The sequence below is a fragment of the Oncorhynchus nerka genome, unplaced genomic scaffold (genome assembly GCF_034236695.1).
Source record: "Oncorhynchus nerka isolate Pitt River unplaced genomic scaffold, Oner_Uvic_2.0 unplaced_scaffold_720, whole genome shotgun sequence".
NCBI classification, from domain to species: Eukaryota; Metazoa; Chordata; class Actinopteri; order Salmoniformes; family Salmonidae; genus Oncorhynchus; species Oncorhynchus nerka.
Window position 1 is genome coordinate 385,542 of NW_027040464.1, and position 21,156 is coordinate 406,697.

The following is a 21,156-nucleotide window of genomic DNA, read 5'->3' on the forward strand; positions in this document are numbered from 1 at the left end:
AACTAACCTGTACCCTTCACTCCTACCTACATGTACCTCTTCACCTAAATACATGTACATTACCTCAACTAACCTGTACCCTTCACCCCTACCTACATGAACCCTTCACCCTACCTACATATACACATTACCTCAACTAACCTGTACCTTCACCCCTACCTACATGTACCCTTCACCCCTACCTACATGAACCCTTCACTCCCTACCTACATATACACATTACTCTCAACCTACCTGTACCCTTCAATTCCTCACCTACATGTACCTTCTTCACTCCCTACCTACATGTACCTCTTCACCCCTACCTACATGTCCACATAACCTCAACTAACCTGAACTCTTCACCCCTACATACATGTACCCTTCACCCTACCTACATGTACACATTACCCTCAACTAACCTGTACCCTTCACCCTACCTACATGTACACATTACCCTCAACTAACCTGTACCTTCACTCCCTACCTACATGTACACATTACCTCAACTAACCTGTACCCTTCACCCTACCTACATGTACCCTTCACCCTTGCCATACATGTACACATTTACCTCAACTAACCTGTACCCTTCACTTCTACCTACATGTACACATTACCTCAACTAACCTGTACCCTTCACCCCTACCTACATGCAATTCTTCAATTTACATACATGTACACATACAATTTCAACTAACCTGTACCCCTCTTCACCCCTACCTACATGTACCCTTCACCCCTACCTACATGTACACATTACCTCAACTAACCTGTACCCTTCACCCCTACCTACATGAACCCTTCACTCCCTACCTACATATACACATTACCTCAACTAACCTGTACCCTTCACTCCTACCTACATGTACCCTTCACCCCTACCTACATGAACCCTTCACCCTACCTACATACACACATTACCTCAACTAACCTGTACCCCTTTCACCCCTACCTACATGTACCTCTTCACCCCTACCTATGTCCACATTACTCTCAACTAACTTGTACCTTTCACCCTACCTACATGCACATACTACTTCAACTAACCTGTACCTTCACTCCCTACCTACATCAAATCAAATCAAATTTATTTAGATAGCCTCTTCGCACATCAGCTGATATCTCAAAGTGCTGTACAGAAACCCAGCCTAAAAACCCTCAAACAGCAAACACTTCAGGTGTAAAAGCACGGTGGCTAGGAAAACTCCCTACAACTCCCTCCCTACATGTACCTCTTCACCCCTACCTACATGTACTCCTTCACCCCTACCTACATGCACACATTACCTCAACTAACCTGTACCCTTCACCCCTACCTACATGTACCCTTCAATTTCTACCTACATGTACACATTACCTCAACTAACCTGTACCCTTCACCCCTACCTACATGTACACATTACCTCAACCAACCTGTACCTCTAACTCCTACCTACATGTACACATTACCTCAACTAACCTGTACTCTTTCACCCCTACCTACATGTACCCTTCACTCCCTACCTACATGTACACATTACCTCAACTAACCTGTACCTTCACCCCTACCTACATGTACCCCTTCACCCCTACCTACATGTACACATTACCTCAACTAACCTGTACCCTTCACCCCTACCTACATGTACATTACTCTCGACTAACCTGTACCTTCACTCCCTACCTACATGTACACATTACCTCAACTAACCTGTACCCTTCACTCCCTACCTACATGTACATTACTCAACTAACCTGTACCCTTCTTCACTCCTACCTACATGTACACATTACCTCAACTAACCTGTACCCTTCACTTCCTACCTACATGTACACATTACCTCAACTAACCTGTACCTTCACTCCTACCTACATGTACACATTACCTCAACTAACCTGTACCTTCACCCCTACCTACATGTACCCTTCACCCTACCTACATGTACCCTTCACCCCTACCTACATGTACCCTTCACCCCTACCTACATGTACCCTTCCACCCCTACCTACATGTACACATTACTCAACTAACCTGTACCCTTCCACTCCTACCTACATGTACCCTTCACCACTACCTACATGTACCCTTCACCCCTACCTACATGTACCCTTCAATTTCTACCTACATGTACACATTACCTCAACTAACCTGAACCTTCACCGCTACCTACATGTACACTTCACTCCCTACCTACATGTACACATTACCTCAACTAACCTGTACCCTTCACCCCTACCTACATGTACCCTTCACTTCCTACATACATGTACACATTACCTCAACTAACCTGTACCCTTCAATTCCTACCTACATAAAATACCACCCCTAAATACATGTACACATTACCTCAACTAACCTGTACCCTTCACCCCTACCTACATGAACCCTTCACCCCTACCTACATATACACATTACCTCAACTAACCTGTACCCTTCACCCCTACCTACATGTACCCTTCACCCTACCTACATGAACCCTTCACCCTACCTACATATACACATTACCTCAACTAACCTGTACCCTTCACCCCTACCTACATGTACCCTTTCACCTCTACCTACATGTACCCTTCACCCCTACCTACATGTCCACATAACCTCAACTAACCTGAACTCTTCACCCCTACATACATGTACCCTTCACCTTACCTACATGTACACATTACCTCAACTAACCTGTACCCTTCACTCCTACCTACATGTACACATTACCTCAACTAACCTGTACCCTTCACTCCTACCTACATGTACACATTACCTCAACTAACCTGTACCCTTCACCTCCTACCTACATGTACCCTTCACCCTACATACATGTACACATTACTCTCAACTAACCTGTACCCTTCACCCCCTACCTACATGTACACATTACCTCAACTAACCTGTACCTTCACCCCTACCTACATGTACCCTTCACTTTCTACATACATGTACACATTACCTCAACTAACCTGTACCCTTTCACTCCCTACCTACATGTACCCTTCACCTACCTACCTACATGTACACATTACCTCAACTAACCTGTACCCTTCACCCCTACCTACATGAACCCTTCACCCCTACCTACATATACACATTACCTCAACTAACCTGTACCCTTCACCCCTACCTACATGTACCCTTCACCCCTACCTACATGAACCCTTCACCCCTACCTACATACACACATTACCTCAACTAACCTGTACCCTTCACTTCCTACATGTACCCTTCACCCCTACCTACATGTCCACATTACCTCAACTAACCTGTACCCTTCACTCCCTACCTACATGTACACATTACCTCAACTAACCTGTACCCTTCAATTCCTACCTACATCAAATCAAATCAAATTTATTTATATAGCCCTTCGTACATCAGCTGATATCTCAAAGTGCTGTACAGAAACCCAGCCTAAAACCCCAAACAGCAAACAATGCAGGTGTAAAAGCACGGTGGCTAGGAAAAACTCCCTACAACTCCCTCCCTACATGTACCCTTCACCCCTACCTACATGTACCCTTCACCCCTACCTACATGCACACATTACCTCAACTAACCTGTACCCTTCACCCCTACCTACATGTACCCTTCACCCCTACCTACATGTACACATTACCTCAACTAACCTGTACCCTTCACCCCTACCTACATGTACACATTACCTCAACCAACCTGTACCCTTCACCCCTACCTACATGTACACATTACCTCAACTAACCTGTACTCTTCACCCCTACCTACATGTACCCTTCACCCCTACCTACATGTACACATTACCTCAACTAACCTGTACCCTTCACCCCTACCTACATGTACCCTTCACTTCTACCTACATGTACACATTACCTCAACTAACCTGTACCCTTCACCCCTACCTACATGTACACATTACCTCGACTAACCTGTACCCTTCACCCTACCTACATGTACACATTACCTCAACTAACCTGTACCCTTCACCCCTACCTACATGTACACATTACCTCAACTAACCTGTACCCTTCACCCCTACCTACATGTACACATTACCTCAACTAACCTGTACCCTTCACCCCTACCTACATGTACACATTACCTCAACTAACCTGTACCCTTCACCCCTACCTACATGTACACATTACCTCAACTAACCTGTACCCTTCACCCCTACCTACATGTACCCTTCACCCCTACCTACATGTACCCTTCACCCCTACCTACATGTACCCTTCACCCCTACCTACATGTACCCTTCACCCCTACCTACATGTACACATTACCTCAACTAACCTGTACCCTTCACCCCTACCTACATGTACCCTTCACCACTACCTACATGTACCCTTCACCCCTACCTACATGTACCCTTCACCCCTACCTACATGTACACATTACCTCAACTAACCTGAACCCTTCACCGCTACCTACATGTACACTTCACCCCTACCTACATGCACACATTACCTCAACTAACCTGTACCCTTCACCCCTACCTACATGTACACATTACCTCGACTAACCTGTACCCTTCACCCCTACCTACATGTACACATTACCTCAACTAACCTGTACCCTTCACCCCTACCTACATGTACACATTACCTCGACTAACCTGTACCTTCACCCCTACCTACATGTACACATTACCTCAACTAACCTGTACCCTTCACCCCTACCTACATGTACCCTTCACCCCTACCTACATGTACACATTACCTCGACTAACCTGTACCCTTCACCCCTACCTACATGTACACATTACCTCAACTAACCTGTACCCTTCACCCCTACCTACATGTACCCTTCACCCCTACATACATGTACCCTTCACCCCTACATACATGTACCCTTCACCCCTACCTACATGTACCCTTCACCCCTACCTACATGTACACATTACCTCGACTAACCTGTACCCTTCATCCCTACCTACATGTACACATTACCTCAACTAACCTGTACCCTTCACCCCTACCTACATGTACACATTACCTCGACTAACCTGTACCCTTCATCCCTACATACATGTACACATTACCTCAACTAACCTGTACCCTTCACCGCTACCTACATGTACACATTACCTCAACTAACCTGTACCCTTCACCCCTACATACATGTACACATTACCTCAACTAACCTGTACCCTTCACCCCTACCTACATGTACACATTACCTCAACTAACCTGTACCCTTCACCCCTACCTACATGTACCCTTCACCCCTACATACATGTACACATTACCTCAACTAACCTGTACCCTTCACCCCTACCTACATGTACCCTTCACCCCTAAATACATGTACACATTACCTCAACTAACCTGTACCCTTCACCCCTACCTACATGAACCCTTCACCCCTACCTACATATACACATTACCTCAACTAACCTGTACCCTTCACCCCTACCTACATGTACCCTTCACCCCTACCTACATGAACCCTTCACCCCTACCTACATATACACATTACCTCAACTAACCTGTACCCTTCACCCCTACCTACATGTACCCTTCACCCCTACCTACATGTACCCTTCACCCCTACCTACATGTCCACATAACCTCAACTAACCTGAACTCTTCACCCCTACATACATGTACCCTTCACCCCTACCTACATGTACACATTACCTCAACTAACCTGTACCCTTCACCCCTACCTACATGTACACATTACCTCAACTAACCTGTACCCTTCACCCCTACCTACATGTACCCTTCACCCCTACATACATGTACACATTACCTCAACTAACCTGTACCCTTCACCCCTACCTACATGTACACATTACCTCAACTAACCTGTACCCTTCACCCCTACCTAGATGTACCCTTCACCCCTACCTACATGTACACATTACCTCAACTAACCTGTACCCTTCACCCCTACCTACATGAACCCTTCACCCCTACCTACATATACACATTACCTCAACTAACCTGTACCCTTCACCCCTACCTACATGTACCCTTCACCCCTACCTACATGAACCCTTCACCCCTACCTACATACACACATTACCTCAACTAACCTGTACCCTTCACCCCTACCTACATGTACCCTTCACCCCTACCTACATGTCCACATTACCTCAACTAACCTGTACCCTTCACCCCTACCTACATGTACACATTACCTCAACTAACCTGTACCCTTCACCCCTACCTACATCAAATCAAATCAAATGTATTTATATAGCCCTTCGTACATCAGCTGATATCTCAAAGTGCTGTACAGAAACCCAGCCTAAAACCCCAAACAGCAAACAATGCAGGTGTAAAAGCATGGTGGCTAGGAAAAACTCCCTAGAAAGGCCAAAACCTAGGAAGAAACCTAGAGAGGAACCAGGCTATGTGGGGTGGCCAGTCCTCTTCTGGCTGTGCCGGGTAGAGATTATAACAGAACATGACCAAGATGTTCAACTAACCTGTACCCTTCACCCCTACCTACATGTACACATTACCTCAACTAACCTGTACTCTTCACCCCTACCTACATGTACACATTACCTCAACTAACCTGTACCCTTCACCCCTACCTACATGTACCCTTCACCCCTACCTACATGTACACATTACCTCAACTAACCTGTACCCTTCACCCCTACCTACATGTACACATTACCTCAACTAACCTGTACCCTTCACCCCTACCTACATGTACACATTACCTCAACTAACCTGTACCCTTCACCCCTACCTACATGTACACATTACCTCAACTAACCTGTACCCTTCACCCCTACCTACATGTACACATTACCTCAACTAACCTGTACCCTTCACCCCTACCTACATGTACACATTACCTCAACTAACCTGTACCCTTCACCCTACCTACATGTACACATTACCTCAACTAACCTGTACCCTTCACCCCTACCTACATGTACCCTTCACCCCTACCTACATGTATCCTTCACCCCTACCTACATGTACCCTTCACCCCTACCTACATGTACACATTACCTCAAGTAACCTGTACCCTTCACCCCTACCTACATGTACACATTTCTCAACTAACCTGTACCCTTCACCCCTACCTACATGTACACATTACCTCAACTAACCTGTACCCTTCACCCCTACCTACATGTACACATTACCTCAACTAACCTGTACCCTTCACCCCTACCTACATGTACCCTTCACCCCTACTTACATGTACCCTTCACCCCTACCTACATGTACACATTACCTCAACTAACATGTACCCTTCACCCCTACCTACATGTACCCTTCACCCCTACCTACATGTACCCTTCACCCCTACCTACATGTACCCTTCACCCCTACCTACATGTACCCTTCACCCCTACCTACATGTACCCTTCACCCCTACCTACATGTACCCTTCACCTCAACTAACCTGTACCCTTCACCCCTACCTACATGTACCCTTCACCCCTACCTACATGTACCCTTCACCCCTACCTACATGTACACATTACCTCAAGTAACCTGTACCCTTCACCCCTACCTACATGTACACATTACCTCAACTAACCTGTACCCTTCACCCCTACATACATGTACACATTACCTCAACTAACCTGTACCCTTCACCCCTACCTACATGTACACATTACCTCAACTAACCTGTACCCTTCACCCCTACCTACATGTACCCTTCACCCCTACCTACATGTACCCTTCACCCCTACCTACATGTACCCTTCACCCCTACCTACATGTACCCTTCACCCCTACCTACATGTACCCTTCACCCCTACCTACATGCACACATTACCTCAACTAACCTGTACCCTTCACCCCTACCTACATGTACCCTTCACCCCTACCTACATGTACCCTTCACCCCTACCTACATGTACACATTACCTCAACTAACATGTACCCTTCACCCCTACCTACATGTACCCTTCACCCCTACCTACATGTACACATTACCTCAACTAACATGTACCCTTCACCCCTACCTACATGTACCCTTCACCCCTACCTACATGTACCCTTCACCCCTACCTACATGTACACATTACCTGTATGTGTGATACGGTGTGTGTCCTGACCAGTGTGTGTGTGTGTCCTGACCAGTGTGTGTGTGATGCGGTGTGTGTCCTGACCAGTGTGTGTGTGTGTCCTGACCAGTGTGTGTGTGTCCTGACCAGTGTGTGTGTGATACGGTGTGTGTCCTGACCAGTGTATGTGTGTGTCCTGACCAGTGTGTGTGTGATACGGTGTGTGTCCTGACCAGTGTGTGTGTGATACGGTGTGTGTCCTGACCAGTGTGTGTGTGATACGGTGTGTGTACTGACCAGTGTGTGTGTGTCCTGACCAGTGTGTGTGTGATACGGTGTGTGTACTGACCAGTGTGTGTGTGTGTCCTGACCAGTGTGTGTGTGATACGGTGTGTCCTGACCAGTGTGTGTGTGTCCTGACCAGTGTGTGTGTGTGTGTCCTGACCAGTGTGTGTGTGATGCGGTGTGTGTCCTGACCAGTGTGTGTGTGATACGGTGTGTGTACTGACCAGTGTGTGTGTGTGTGTGTGTGTGTGTCCTGACCAGTGTGTGTGTGTCCTGACCAGTGTGTGTGTGATGCGGTGTGTGTCCTGACCAGTGTGTGTGTGTGTACTGACCGGTGTGTGTGTGTGTCCTGACCAGTGTGTGTGTGATACGGTGTGTGTACTGACCAGTGTGTGTGTGTGTGTGTGTGTGTCCTGACCAGTGTGTGTGTGTACTGACCGGTGTATCTCTGCAGTGTATTTGGGGATGTTGAGCAACAGACTGCTTCTCTCCAACAGCACCAACACCAGCTGGGCCAGCAACCTCTCATCTGATACCTACACACACACACACACACATATCTAAGCTGTACTTATATACACAAAATACATGTTTTATCTCTGACTTATTCTGGTTGTAGCCTGTGTGTGTGTTACCGTGGTAACTGTGTTGAAGTAGACGTGCAGCAGCACTGGAACACTTTGAGCTGATTGGATGACTCTGGACCAATCAGCTGCCTCCATCAGCAGGTCATGGAGCACACTCAGTCTGTCCATGGTATCACCTGGGGAGAAATACAGTTATATTACAGTAGTGGCAGTACAGTAGTGTTATTACAGTAGTGTTAGTAGTGTTATTACAGTAGTGTTAGTAGTGTTATTACAGTAGTGTTAGTAGTGTTATTACAGTAGTGTTATTACAGTAGTGTTAGTAGTGTTATTACAGTAGTGTTAGTAGTGTTATTACAGTAGTGTTATTACAGTATTACAGTAGTGTTATTACAGTAGTGTTATTACAGTAGTGTTATTACAGTAGTGTTATTACAGTAGTGGCAGTACAGTATTGGCATTACAGTAGTGTTATTACAGTAGTGTTATTACAGTAGTGTTAGTAGTGTTATTACAGTATTACAGTAGTGTTATTACAGTAGTGTTATTACAGTAGTGTTATTACAGTAGTGTTATTACAGTAGTGGCAGTACAGTATTGGCATTACAGTAGTGTTATTACAGTAGTGTTATTACAGTAGTGTTAGTAGTGTTATTACAGTAGTGTTAGTAGTGTTATTACAGTAGTGTTATTACAGTAGTGTTATTACAGTAGTGTTATTACAGTAGTGTTATTACAGTAGTGTTAGTAGTGTTATTACAGTAGTGTTAGTAGTGTTATTACAGTAGTGTTATTACAGTAGTGTTATTACAGTAGTGTTATTACAGTAGTGTTAGTAGTGTTATTACAGTAGTGTTATTACAGTAGTGTTATTACAGTAGTGTTATTACAGTAGTGTTAGTAGTGTTATTACAGTAGTGTTATTACAGTAGTGTTATTACAGTAGTGTTATTACAGTAGTGTTAGTAGTGGTATTACAGTAGTGTTATTACAGTAGTGTTATTACAGTAGTGTTATTACAGTAGTGTTAGTAGTGTTATTACAGTAGTGTTATTACAGTAGTGTTATTACAGTAGTGGCAGTACAGTATTGGCGTTACAGTATTGGCATTACAGTATTGGCATTACAGTAGTGTTATTACAGTAGTGGCATTACAGTAGTGTTAGTAGTGTTATTACAGTAGTGTTATTACAGTATTACAGTAGTGTTAGTAGTGTTATTACAGTAGTGTTATTACAGTATTACAGTAGTGTTAGTAGTGTTATTACAGTAGTGGCATTACAGTATTGGCATTACAGTATTGGCATTACAGTATTGGCATTACAGTAGTGTTATTACAGTAGTGTTATTACAGTAGTGTTAGTAGTGTTATTACAGTAGTGTTATTACAGTAGTGTTATTACAGTAGTGGCAGTACAGTATTGGCGTTACAGTAGTGTTATTACAGTATTACAGTAGTGTTAGTAGTGTTATTACAGTAGTGTTATTACAGTAGTGTTAGTAGTGGTATTACAGTAGTGTTATTACAGTAGTGTTAGTAGTGGTATTACAGTAGTGTTATTACAGTAGTGGCATTACAGTATTGGCATTACAGTATTGGCATTACAGTATTGGCATTACAGTAGTGTTATTACAGTATTGGCATTACAGTATTGGCATTACAGTAGTGTTATTACAGTAGTGGCATTACAGTAGTGGCATTACAGTAGTGGCATTACAGTAGTGGCATTACAGTATTACAGTAGTGGCATTACAGTAGTGGCATTACAGTAGGTGTATTACAGTAGTGGCATTACAGTAGTGTTATTACAGTAGTGTTATTACAGTAGTGGCATTACAGTAGTGGCATTACAGTATTACAGTAGTGGCATTACAGTATTACATTAGTGGCATTACAGTAGTGGCATTACAGTAGTGGCATTACAGTAGGTGTATTACAGTAGGTGTATTATAGTATTACAGTAGGTGTATTACAGTAGTAGTAGTATTACAGTAGTAGTGGTATTACAGTAGTAGTGATATTACAGTAGTGGTATTACAGTAGTAGTAGTATTACAGTATTATAGTAGTGGTATTACAGTAGTAGTGGTATTACAGCAGTAATGGTGTTACAGCAGCGGCAATTACAGCAGTAGTGGCATGCAGCATTATAGCAGTGGTATTACAGCAGTAGTGGTATTACAGTATTATAGTAGTGGTGGTATTACAGCATTATAGTAGTGGCATTACAGTAGTAGTAGCACACAGCAGTAGTGATATTACAGCAGCAGTGATTTACAGTAGCAGTGGTGTTACAGCAGTAGTATTACAGTAGTAGTAGTATGACAGTAGTAGTGGTATTACAGTAGTGTGTTACAGCAGTAGTAGTATGACAGTAGTAGTGGCATTACAGTAGTAGTGGTATTACAGTAGTAGTAGCATTACAGTAGTAGTGGTATTACAGTAGTAGTGGTATTACAGTAGTGGTGTTACAGTAGTAGTAGTATGACAGTAGTAGTGGTGGTTACAGTAGTAGTGGTATTACAGTAGTAGTAGTATTACAGTAGTAGGTGGTGATTACAGTAGTGGTACACAGTAGTAGTAGTATTACAGTGGTAGTGGTATTACAGTAGTAGTGGTATTACAGTAGTGGTATTACAGCAGTAGTATTACAGTGGTAGTGGTATTACAGTAGTGGTATTACAGTAGTGGTATTACAGTAGTAGTGGCATTACAGCAGTGGTATTACAGCAGTGGTACACAGTGGTAGTGGTATTACAGTAGTGGTATTACAGTAGTAGTGGTATTACAGTAGTAGTGGTATTACAGTAGTGGTATTACAGTGGTAGTGGTATTACAGTAGTGGTATTACAGTAGTAGTGGTATTACAGTAGTGGTATTACAGTAGTGGTATTACAGTAGTAGTGGTATTACAGTAGTAGTGGTATTACAGTAGTAGTGGTATTACAGTAGTGGTATTACAGTAGTGATATTACAGTAGTAGTGGTATTACAGTAGTGATATTACAGTAGTAGTGGTATTACAGTAGTAGTGGTATTACAGTAGTAGTGGTATTACAGTAGTGGTATTACAGTAGTAGTGGTATTACAGTAGTGGTATTACAGTGCTAGTGGTATTACAGTGCTAGTGGTATTACAGTAGTGATATTACAGTAGTAGTGGTATTACAGTAGTGATATTACAGTAGTAGTGGTATTACAGTAGTAGTGGTATTACAGTGGTAATGGTATGACAGTAGTAGTGGTATTACAGTAGTAGTGGTATGACAGTAGTAGTGGTATTACAGTAGTAGTGGTATGACAGTAGTAGTGGTATTACAGTAGTAGTGGTATTACAGTAGTAGTGGTATTACAGTAGTGGTATTACAGTGGTAGTGGTATGACAGTAGTAGTGGTATTACAGTAGTAGTGGTATGACAGTAGTAGTGGTATTACAGTAGTAGTGGTATGACAGTAGTAGTGGTATTACAGTAGTAGTGGTATTACAGTAGTAGTGGCATTATAGTAGTGATATTACAGTAGTAGTGATATTACAGTGGTAGTGGTATTACAGTAGTGGTATTACAGCGGTAGTGGTATTACAGCAGTAGTGGTATTACAGTAGTAGTAGTATTACAGTAGTAGTAGTATTACAGTAGTAGTGATATTACAGTAGTAGTAGTATTACAGTAGTAGTAGTATTACAGTAGTAGTACTATTACAGTAGTGGTATTACAGTAGTGGTATTACAGTAGTAGTGACATTACAGTGGTAGTGGTATTACAGTAGTAGTAGTAGTATTACAGTAGTAGTAGTATTACAGTAGTGGTATTACAGTAGTAGTGATATTACAGTAGTAGTAGTATTACAGTAGTAGTGGTATTACAGTGGTAGTGGTATTACAGTAGTAGTAGTATTACAGTAGTAGTAGTATTACAGTAGTGGTATTACAGCAGTAGTGGTATTACAGCAGTAGTAGTATTACAGTAGTAGCGATATTACAGTGGTAGTGGTATTACAGTAGTAGTAGTATTACAGTAGTAGTGATATTACAGTAGTGGTGTTACAGTAGTAGTAGTATTACAGTAGTAGTGATATTACAGTAGTGGTATTACAGTAGTAGTAGTATTACAGTAGTAGTAGTATTACAGTAGTAGTGGTATTACAGTAGTAGTGGTATTACAGTATTACAGTAGAAGTGGTATTACAGTATTACAGTAGTAGTGGTATTACAGTATTACAGTAGTGGTATTACAATATTATAGTAGTAGTGGTATTACAGTAGTAGTAGTATTATAGTAGTAGTGGTATTACAGTAGTAGTGGTATTACAGTATTACAGTAGAAGTGGTATTAGAGTAGTAGTGATATTACAGTAGTGGTATTACAGCATTACAGTAGTAATATTACAGTAGTGGTATTATAGTAGTACAGTAGTGGAATTATAGTAGTACAGTAGTAGTGGTATTACAGTAGTACAGTAGTAGTGGTATTACAGTAGTAGTGGTATTATAGAATTACAGGAGTAATATTACAGTAGTGGTATTATAATATTACAGTAGTGGTATTATAGTATTACAGTAGTGGTATTATAGTAGTAGTGATATTACAGTAGTAGTGGTATGACAGTAGTAGTGATATTACAGTAGTGGTATGACAGTAGTAGTGATATTACAGTAGTGGTATGACAGTAGTAGTGATATTACAGTAGTAGTATGACAGTAGTAGTGATATTACAGTAGTAGTGGTATGACAGTAGTAGTGGTATGACAGTAGTAGTGATATTACAGTAGTAGTGGTATGACAGTAGTAGTGATATTACAGTAGTAGTGATATTACAGTAGTAGTGGTATTACAGTAGTAGTGGCATTATAGTAGTGGTATGACAGTAGTAGTGATATTACAGTAGTAGTGGTATGACAGTAGTAGTGGTATGACAGTAGTAGTGATATTACAGTAGTAGTGGTATGACAGTAGTAGTGATATTACAGTAGCATTATAGTAGTGGTATTACAGTATTACAGTAGTAGTGGTATTATAGCATTACAGTAGTAATATTACAGTAGTTTGTGACATTACCAGACCCTGCCTCCCCTCTCAACAGGAACAGGAAGAGGCCTCTATGGGCGGGGCTTCGGAAAGCTTCCAGCGATGACAGACCACGCCCCCCTGGCTCAGACACAGGGAAGCATGCAGACCTGACAAGCACAGATCACCATGTTACATTTCTATTCTGCTCTGATGTTTCCCTGAAATGCTTCTAGGAACATTGTGTATGTTATTGATTGATTTGTTATTACACCATCTTACAGAGATACTTTACACACATCAACGTAGAATACACTATGTATGTATTGTGTATGTTATTGATTTGTTATTACACCATCTTACAGAGATACTTTACACACATCAACGTAGAATACACTACGTATTTATTGTGTATACAGTTGAACTCGGAAGTTTACATACACTTAGGTTGGATTTTCAAACTATAGTTTTGGCAAATCGGTTAGGACATCTACTTGGTGCATGACACAAGTCATTTTTCCAACAATTGTTTACAGACAGATTAATTCACTGTATCACAATTCTAGTGGGTCAGAAGTTTACATACACTGAGTTGACTGTGCCTTTAAACAGCTTGGAAAATTCCAGACAATTACATGGTTTTAGAAGCTTCTGATTGACTCAGATTGTGTCAATTAGCCTATGAATGTACTTTGGTGTGAAAAGAGTACAAAAGTATCTATATCCACAGTAAAACGAGTCCTATATCGACATAACCTGAAAGGCCTGCTCAGCAAGGAAGAAGCCACTGCTACAAAACTGCCATAAAAAAGCCAGACTACGGTTTGCAACTGCACATGGGGAGAAAGATCGTACTTTTTGGAGAAATGTCCTCTGGTCTGATGAAACAAAAATAGAACTGTTTGGCCATTATGACCATCGTTATGTTTGGAGGAAAAAGGGGGAGGCTTGCAAGCCGAAGAACACCATCCCAACCATGAAGCATGGGGGTGGCAGCATCATGTTGTGGGGCTGCTTTGCTGCAGGAGGGACTGGTGCACTTCACAAAATAGATGGCATCATGAGGCAGGAAAATTATGTGGATGTATTGAAGCAACATCTCAAGACATCAGTCAGGTAGATAAAGCTTGATCGGAAATCGGTCTTCCAAATGGACATTGACCCCAAGCATACTTCCAAAGTTGTGGCAAAATGGCTTAAGGACAACAAAGTCAAGGTATTGGAGTGGCCATCACAAAGCCCTGACCTCAATCCCAGAGAAGATTTGTGGGCGAGCAAGTTGGCCTACAAACCTGACTCAGTTACACCAGCTCTGTCAGGAGGAATGGGCCAAAATTCACCAAACTTACTGTGGGACGTTTGTGGAAGGCTACCTGAAACGTTTGACCCAAGTTAAACAATTTAAAGGCATTGCTACCAAATACTAATTGAGTGTCTGTAAACATCTGACCTTCTGGGAATGTGATGAAAGAAATTAAAGCTGAAATACATAATTCTCTCTACTATTAATCTGACATTTCACATTCTTAAAATAAAGTGGTGATCCTAACTGACCTAAGACAGGGAATTTTTACTAGGATTAAATGTCAGGAATTGTGAAAAACGAAGTTAAAATTTATTTGGCTAAGGTGTATGTAAACTTCAGAGTTCAACTGTATAAGCATTCTATCTCTACGTGTGTGTGTGTGTGTGTGTGTGTGTGTGTGTACCTGAGCTGCAGGGTGAGAGCAGCAGTGAGACAGGGCAAGTCCAGTAGAGAGTGCAGCAGCTCAACTGCAGTCCCAGCTGTGACCAGAGAGGGCAGCACATCCACATAGTCAGATACCAGGCCTGGACTGTCCCACGCTAGGAACTACAACACATCACATAGTCAGATACCAGGCCTGGACTGTCCCACGCTAGGAACTACAACACATCACATAGTCAGATACCAGGCCTGGACTGTCCCACGCTAGGAACTACAACACATCACATAGTCAGATACCAGGCCTGGACTGTCCCACGCTAGAACTACAACACATCACATAGTCAGATACCAGGCCTGGACTGTCCCACGCTAGGAACTACAACACATCACATAGTCAGATACCAGGCCTGGACTGTCCCACGCTAGGAACTACAACACATAGTCAGATACCAGGCCTGGACTGTCCCACGCTAGGAACTACAACACATAGTCAGATACCAGGCCTGGACTGTCCCACGCTAGGAACTACAACACATAGTCAGATACCAGGCCTGGACTGTCCCACGCTAGGAACTACAACACATAGTCAGATACCAGGCCTGGACTGTCCCACGCTAGAACTACAACACATAGTCAGATACCAGGCCTGGACTGTCCCACGCTAGGAACTACAACACATCACATAGTCAGATACCAGGCCTGGACTGTCCCACGCTAGGAACTACATCACATAGTCAGATACCAGGCCTGGACTGTCCCACGCTAGAACTACATCACATAGTCAGATACCAGGCCTGGACTGTCCCACGCTAGGAACTACAACACATAGTCAGATACCTGGCCTGGACTGTCCCACGCTAGAACTACAACACATAGTCAGATACCAGGCCTGGACTGTCCCACGCTAGGAACTACAACACATCACATAGTCAGATACCAGGCTTGGACTGTCCCACGCTAGGAACTACAACACATAGTCAGATACCAGGCCTGGACTGTCCCACGCTAGGAACTACAACACATAGTCAGATACCAGGCCTGGACTGTCCCACGCTAGAAACTACAACACATAGTCAGATACCTGGCCTGGACTGTCCCACGCTAGGAACTACAACACATCACATAGTCAGATACCAGGCCTGGACTGTCCCACGCTAGGAACTACAACACATCACATAGTCAGATACCTGGCCTGGACTGTCCCACGCTAGGAACTACAACACATAGTCAGATACCAGGCCTGGACTGTCCCACGCTAGGAACTACAACACATCACATAGTCAGATACCAGGCCTGGACTGTCCCACGCTAGGAACTACATCACATCACATAGTCAGATACCAGGCCTGGACTGTCCCACGCTAGGAACTACATCACATCACATAGTCAGATACCAGGCCTGGACTGTCCCACGCTAGGAACTACAACACATAGTCAGATACCAGGCCTGGACTGTCCCACGCTAGGAACTACAACACATAGTCAGATACCTGGCCTGGACTGTCCCACGCTAGGAACTACAACACATCACATAGTCAGATACCTGGCCTGGACTGTCCCACGCTAGGAACTACAACACATAGTCAGATACCAGGCCTGGACTGTCCCACTAGGAACTACACATCACATAGATACCAGGCCTGGACTGTCCCAGGCCTGGAACTACAACACATCACATAGTCAGATACCAGGCCTGGACTGTCCCACGCTAGGAACTACAACACATCACATAGTCAGATACCAGGCCTGGACTGTCCCACGCTAGGAACTACAACACATCACATAGTCAGATACCAGGCCTGGACTGTCCCACGCTAGGAACTACAACACATCACATAGTCAGATACCAGGCCTGGACTGTCCCACGCTAGGAACTACAACACATCACATAGTCAGATACCAGGCCTGGACTGTCCCACGCTAGGAACTACAACACATAGTCAGATACCAGGCCTGGACTGTCCCACGCTAGGAACTACAACACATAGTCAGATACCAGGCCTGGACTGTCCCACGCTAGGAACTACAACACATAGTCAGATACCAGGCCTGGACTGTCCCTAGGAACTACAACACATAGTCAGATACCAGGCCTGGAACTACGCTAACTACAACACATACATAGTCAGATACCAGGCCTGGACTGTCCCACGCTAGGAACTACAACACACATAGTCAGATACCTGGCCTGGACTGTCCCACGCTAGGAACTACAACACATCACATAGTCAGATACCTGGCCTGGACTGTCCCACGCTAGGAACTACAACACATAGTCAGATACCAGGCCTGGACTGTCCCACGCTAGGAACTACAACACATCACATAGTCAGATACCAGGCCTGGACTGTCCCACGCTAGGAACTACAACACATCACATAGTCAGATACCAGGCCTGGACTGTCCCACGCTAGGAACTACAACACATCACATAGTCAGATACCAGGCCTGGACTGTCCCACGCTAGGAACTACAACACATCACATAGTCAGATACCAGGCCTGGACTGTCCCACGCTAGGAACTACAACACATCACATAGTCAGATACCAGGCCTGGACTGTCCCACGCTAGGAACTACAACACATCACATAGTCAGATACCAGGCCTGGACTGTCCCACGCTAGGAACTACAACACATAGTCAGATACCAGGCCTGGACTGTCCCACGCTAGGAACTACAACACATAGTCAGATACCAGGCCTGGACTGTCCCACGCTAGGAACTACAACACATAGTCAGATACCAGGCCTGGACTGTCCCACGCTAGGAACTACAACACATAGTCAGATACCAGGCCTGGACTGTCCCACGCTAGGAACTACAACACATCACATAGTCAGATACCAGGCCTGGACTGTCCCACGCTAGGAACTACATCACATAGTCAGATACCAGGCCTGGACTGTCCCACGCTAGGAACTACATCACATAGTCAGATACCAGGCCTGGACTGTCCCACGCTAGGAACTACAACACATAGTCAGATACCTGGCCTGGACTGTCCCACGCTAGGAACTACAACACATAGTCAGATACCAGGCCTGGACTGTCCCACGCTAGGAACTACAACACATCACATAGTCAGATACCAGGCCTGGACTGTCCCACGCTAGGAACTACAACACATAGTCAGATACCAGGCCTGGACTGTCCCACGCTAGGAACTACAACACATAGTCAGATACCAGGCCTGGACTGTCCCACGCTAGAAACTACAACACATAGTCAGATACCTGGCCTGGACTGTCCCACGCTAGGAACTACAACACATCACATAGTCAGATACCAGGCCTGGACTGTCCCACGCTAGGAACTACAACACATCACATAGTCAGATACCTGGCCTGGACTGTCCCACGCTAGGAACTACAACACATAGTCAGATACCAGGCCTGGACTGTCCCACGCTAGGAACTACAACACATCACATAGTCAGATACCAGGCCTGGACTGTCCCACGCTAGGAACTACATCACATCACATAGTCAGATACCAGGCCTGGACTGTCCCACGCTAGGAACTACATCACATCACATAGTCAGATACCAGGCCTGGACTGTCCCACGCTAGGAACTACAACACATAGTCAGATACCAGGCCTGGACTGTCCCACGCTAGGAACTACAACACATAGTCAGATACCAGGCCTGGACTGTCCCACGCTAGGAACTACATCACATCACATAGTCAGATACCAGGCCTGGACTGTCCCACGCTAGGAACTACATCACATCACATAGTCAGATACCAGGCCTGGACTGTCCCACGCTAGGAACTACAACACATAGTCAGATACCAGGCCTGGACTGTCCCACGCTAGGAACTACAACACATAGTCAGATACCAGGCCTGGACTGTCCCACGCTAGGAACTACAACACATAGTCAGATACCTGGCCTGGACTGTCCCACGCTAGGAACTACAACACATCACATAGTCAGATACCTGGCCTGGACTGTCCCACGCTAGGAACTACAACACATAGTCAGATACCAGGCCTGGACTGTCCCACGCTAGGAACTACAACACATCACATAGTCAGATACCAGGCCTGGACTGTCCCACGCTAGGAACTACAACACAGATACCAGGCCTGGACTGTCCCACGCTAGGAACTACAACACATATTCAGATACCAGGCCTGGACTGTCCCACGCTAGGAACTACAACACATCACATAGTCAGATACCAGGCCTGGACTGTCCCACGCTAGGAACTACAACACATCACATAGTCAGATACCAGGCCTGGACTGTCCCACGCTAGGAACTACAACACATCACATAGTCAGATACCAGGCCTGGACTGTCCCACGCTAGGAACTACATCACATCACATAGTCAGATACTAGGCCTGGACTGTCCCACGCTAGAACTACAACACATAGTCAGATACCAGGCCTGGACTGTCCCACGCTAGGAACTACAACACATAGTCAGATACCAGGCCTGGACTGTCCCACGCTAGGAACTACAACACATCACATAGTCAGATACCAGGCCTGGACTGTCCCACGCTAGGAACTACAACACATAGTCAGATACAGGCCTGACTGTCCCACGCTAGGAACTACAACACATAGTCAGATACCAGGCCTGGACTGTCCCACGCTAGGAACTACAACACATAGTCAGATACCAGGCCTGGACTGTCCCACGCTAGGAACTACAACACATAGTCAGATACCTGGCCTGGACTGTCCCACGCTAGGAACTACAACACATCACATAGTCAGATACCAGGCCTGGACTGTCCCACGCTAGGAACTACAACACATCACATAGTCATATACCAGGCCTGGACTGTCCCACGCTAGGAACTACATCACATCACATAGTCAGATACCAGGCCTGGACTGTCCCACGCTAGGAACTACATCACATCACATAGTCAGATACCAGGCCTGGACTGTCCCACGCTAGAACTAATAACTACAAGAACCCGGCGGCCAGATACCAGACTAGAACCCGGCGTGATGTGATGTGTGTTACCTTGAGCAGGCTAGGGAAGTAGTGTGTTACCTGAGCAGGCTAGGGGAAGTAGTGTGTTACCTTGAGCAGGCTAGGGAAGTAGTGTGTTACCTTGAGCAGGCTAGGGAAGTAGTGTGTGTTACCTTGAGCTAGCTAGGGCTAAGTAGTGTGTTACCTTGAGCAGGCTAGGGAAGTAGTGTGTTACCTGAGCAGGCTAGGGAAGTAGTGTGTGTTACCTTTGAGCAGGCTAGGAAAGTGTGTTACCTTGAGCAGGCTAGGGAAGTAGTGTGGTACCTTGAGCAGGCTAGGAAATGGTGTGTGGCAGGTAGGTGTTACCTTGAGCAGGCTAGGGAAGTAGTGTGTTACCTTGAGCAGGCTAGGGAAATGGTGTGTGTAACCTTGAGCAGGCTAGGGAAGTAGTGTGTTACCTTGAGCAGGCTAGGGAAGTAGTGTGTTACCTTGAGCAGGCTAGGAAAAGGTGTGTTACCTTGAGCAGGCTAGGGAAGTAGTGTGTTACCTTGAGCAGGCTAGGAAGTAGTGTGTTACCTTGAGCAGGCTAGGGAAGTAACCTTGAGCAGGCTAGTGTGTTACCTTGAGCAGGCTAGGGTAGTGGGCTTTAAGGCTAGGAAGTAATGTGTTACCTTGAGCAGGCTTAGTGTGTGTTACCTTGAGCAGGCTAGGGAAGTAGTGTGTTACCTTGA

The 21,156-nt window shown here is 44.6% G+C and overlaps 1 protein-coding gene across 1 annotated transcript; it reads right to left on the bottom strand.

The window, feature by feature from the left end:
• Positions 1-7,912: 7,912 nt before the first annotated feature.
• On the bottom strand, positions 7,913-20,590 carry LOC135571159 (histidine-rich glycoprotein-like). The gene is made up of 5 exons (XM_065016950.1): positions 20,567-20,590; positions 15,505-15,647; positions 13,847-13,965; positions 8,840-8,967; positions 7,913-8,740 (listed from the first exon to the last, which is right to left on the bottom strand). The coding sequence occupies exons 4-5, from the start codon at positions 8,957-8,959 to the stop codon at positions 7,937-7,939; spliced, it is 924 nt and encodes a 307-aa protein (XP_064873022.1). The 5' UTR covers positions 8,960-8,967; positions 13,847-13,965; positions 15,505-15,647; positions 20,567-20,590; the 3' UTR covers positions 7,913-7,936.
• Positions 20,591-21,156: the final 566 nt, after the last annotated feature.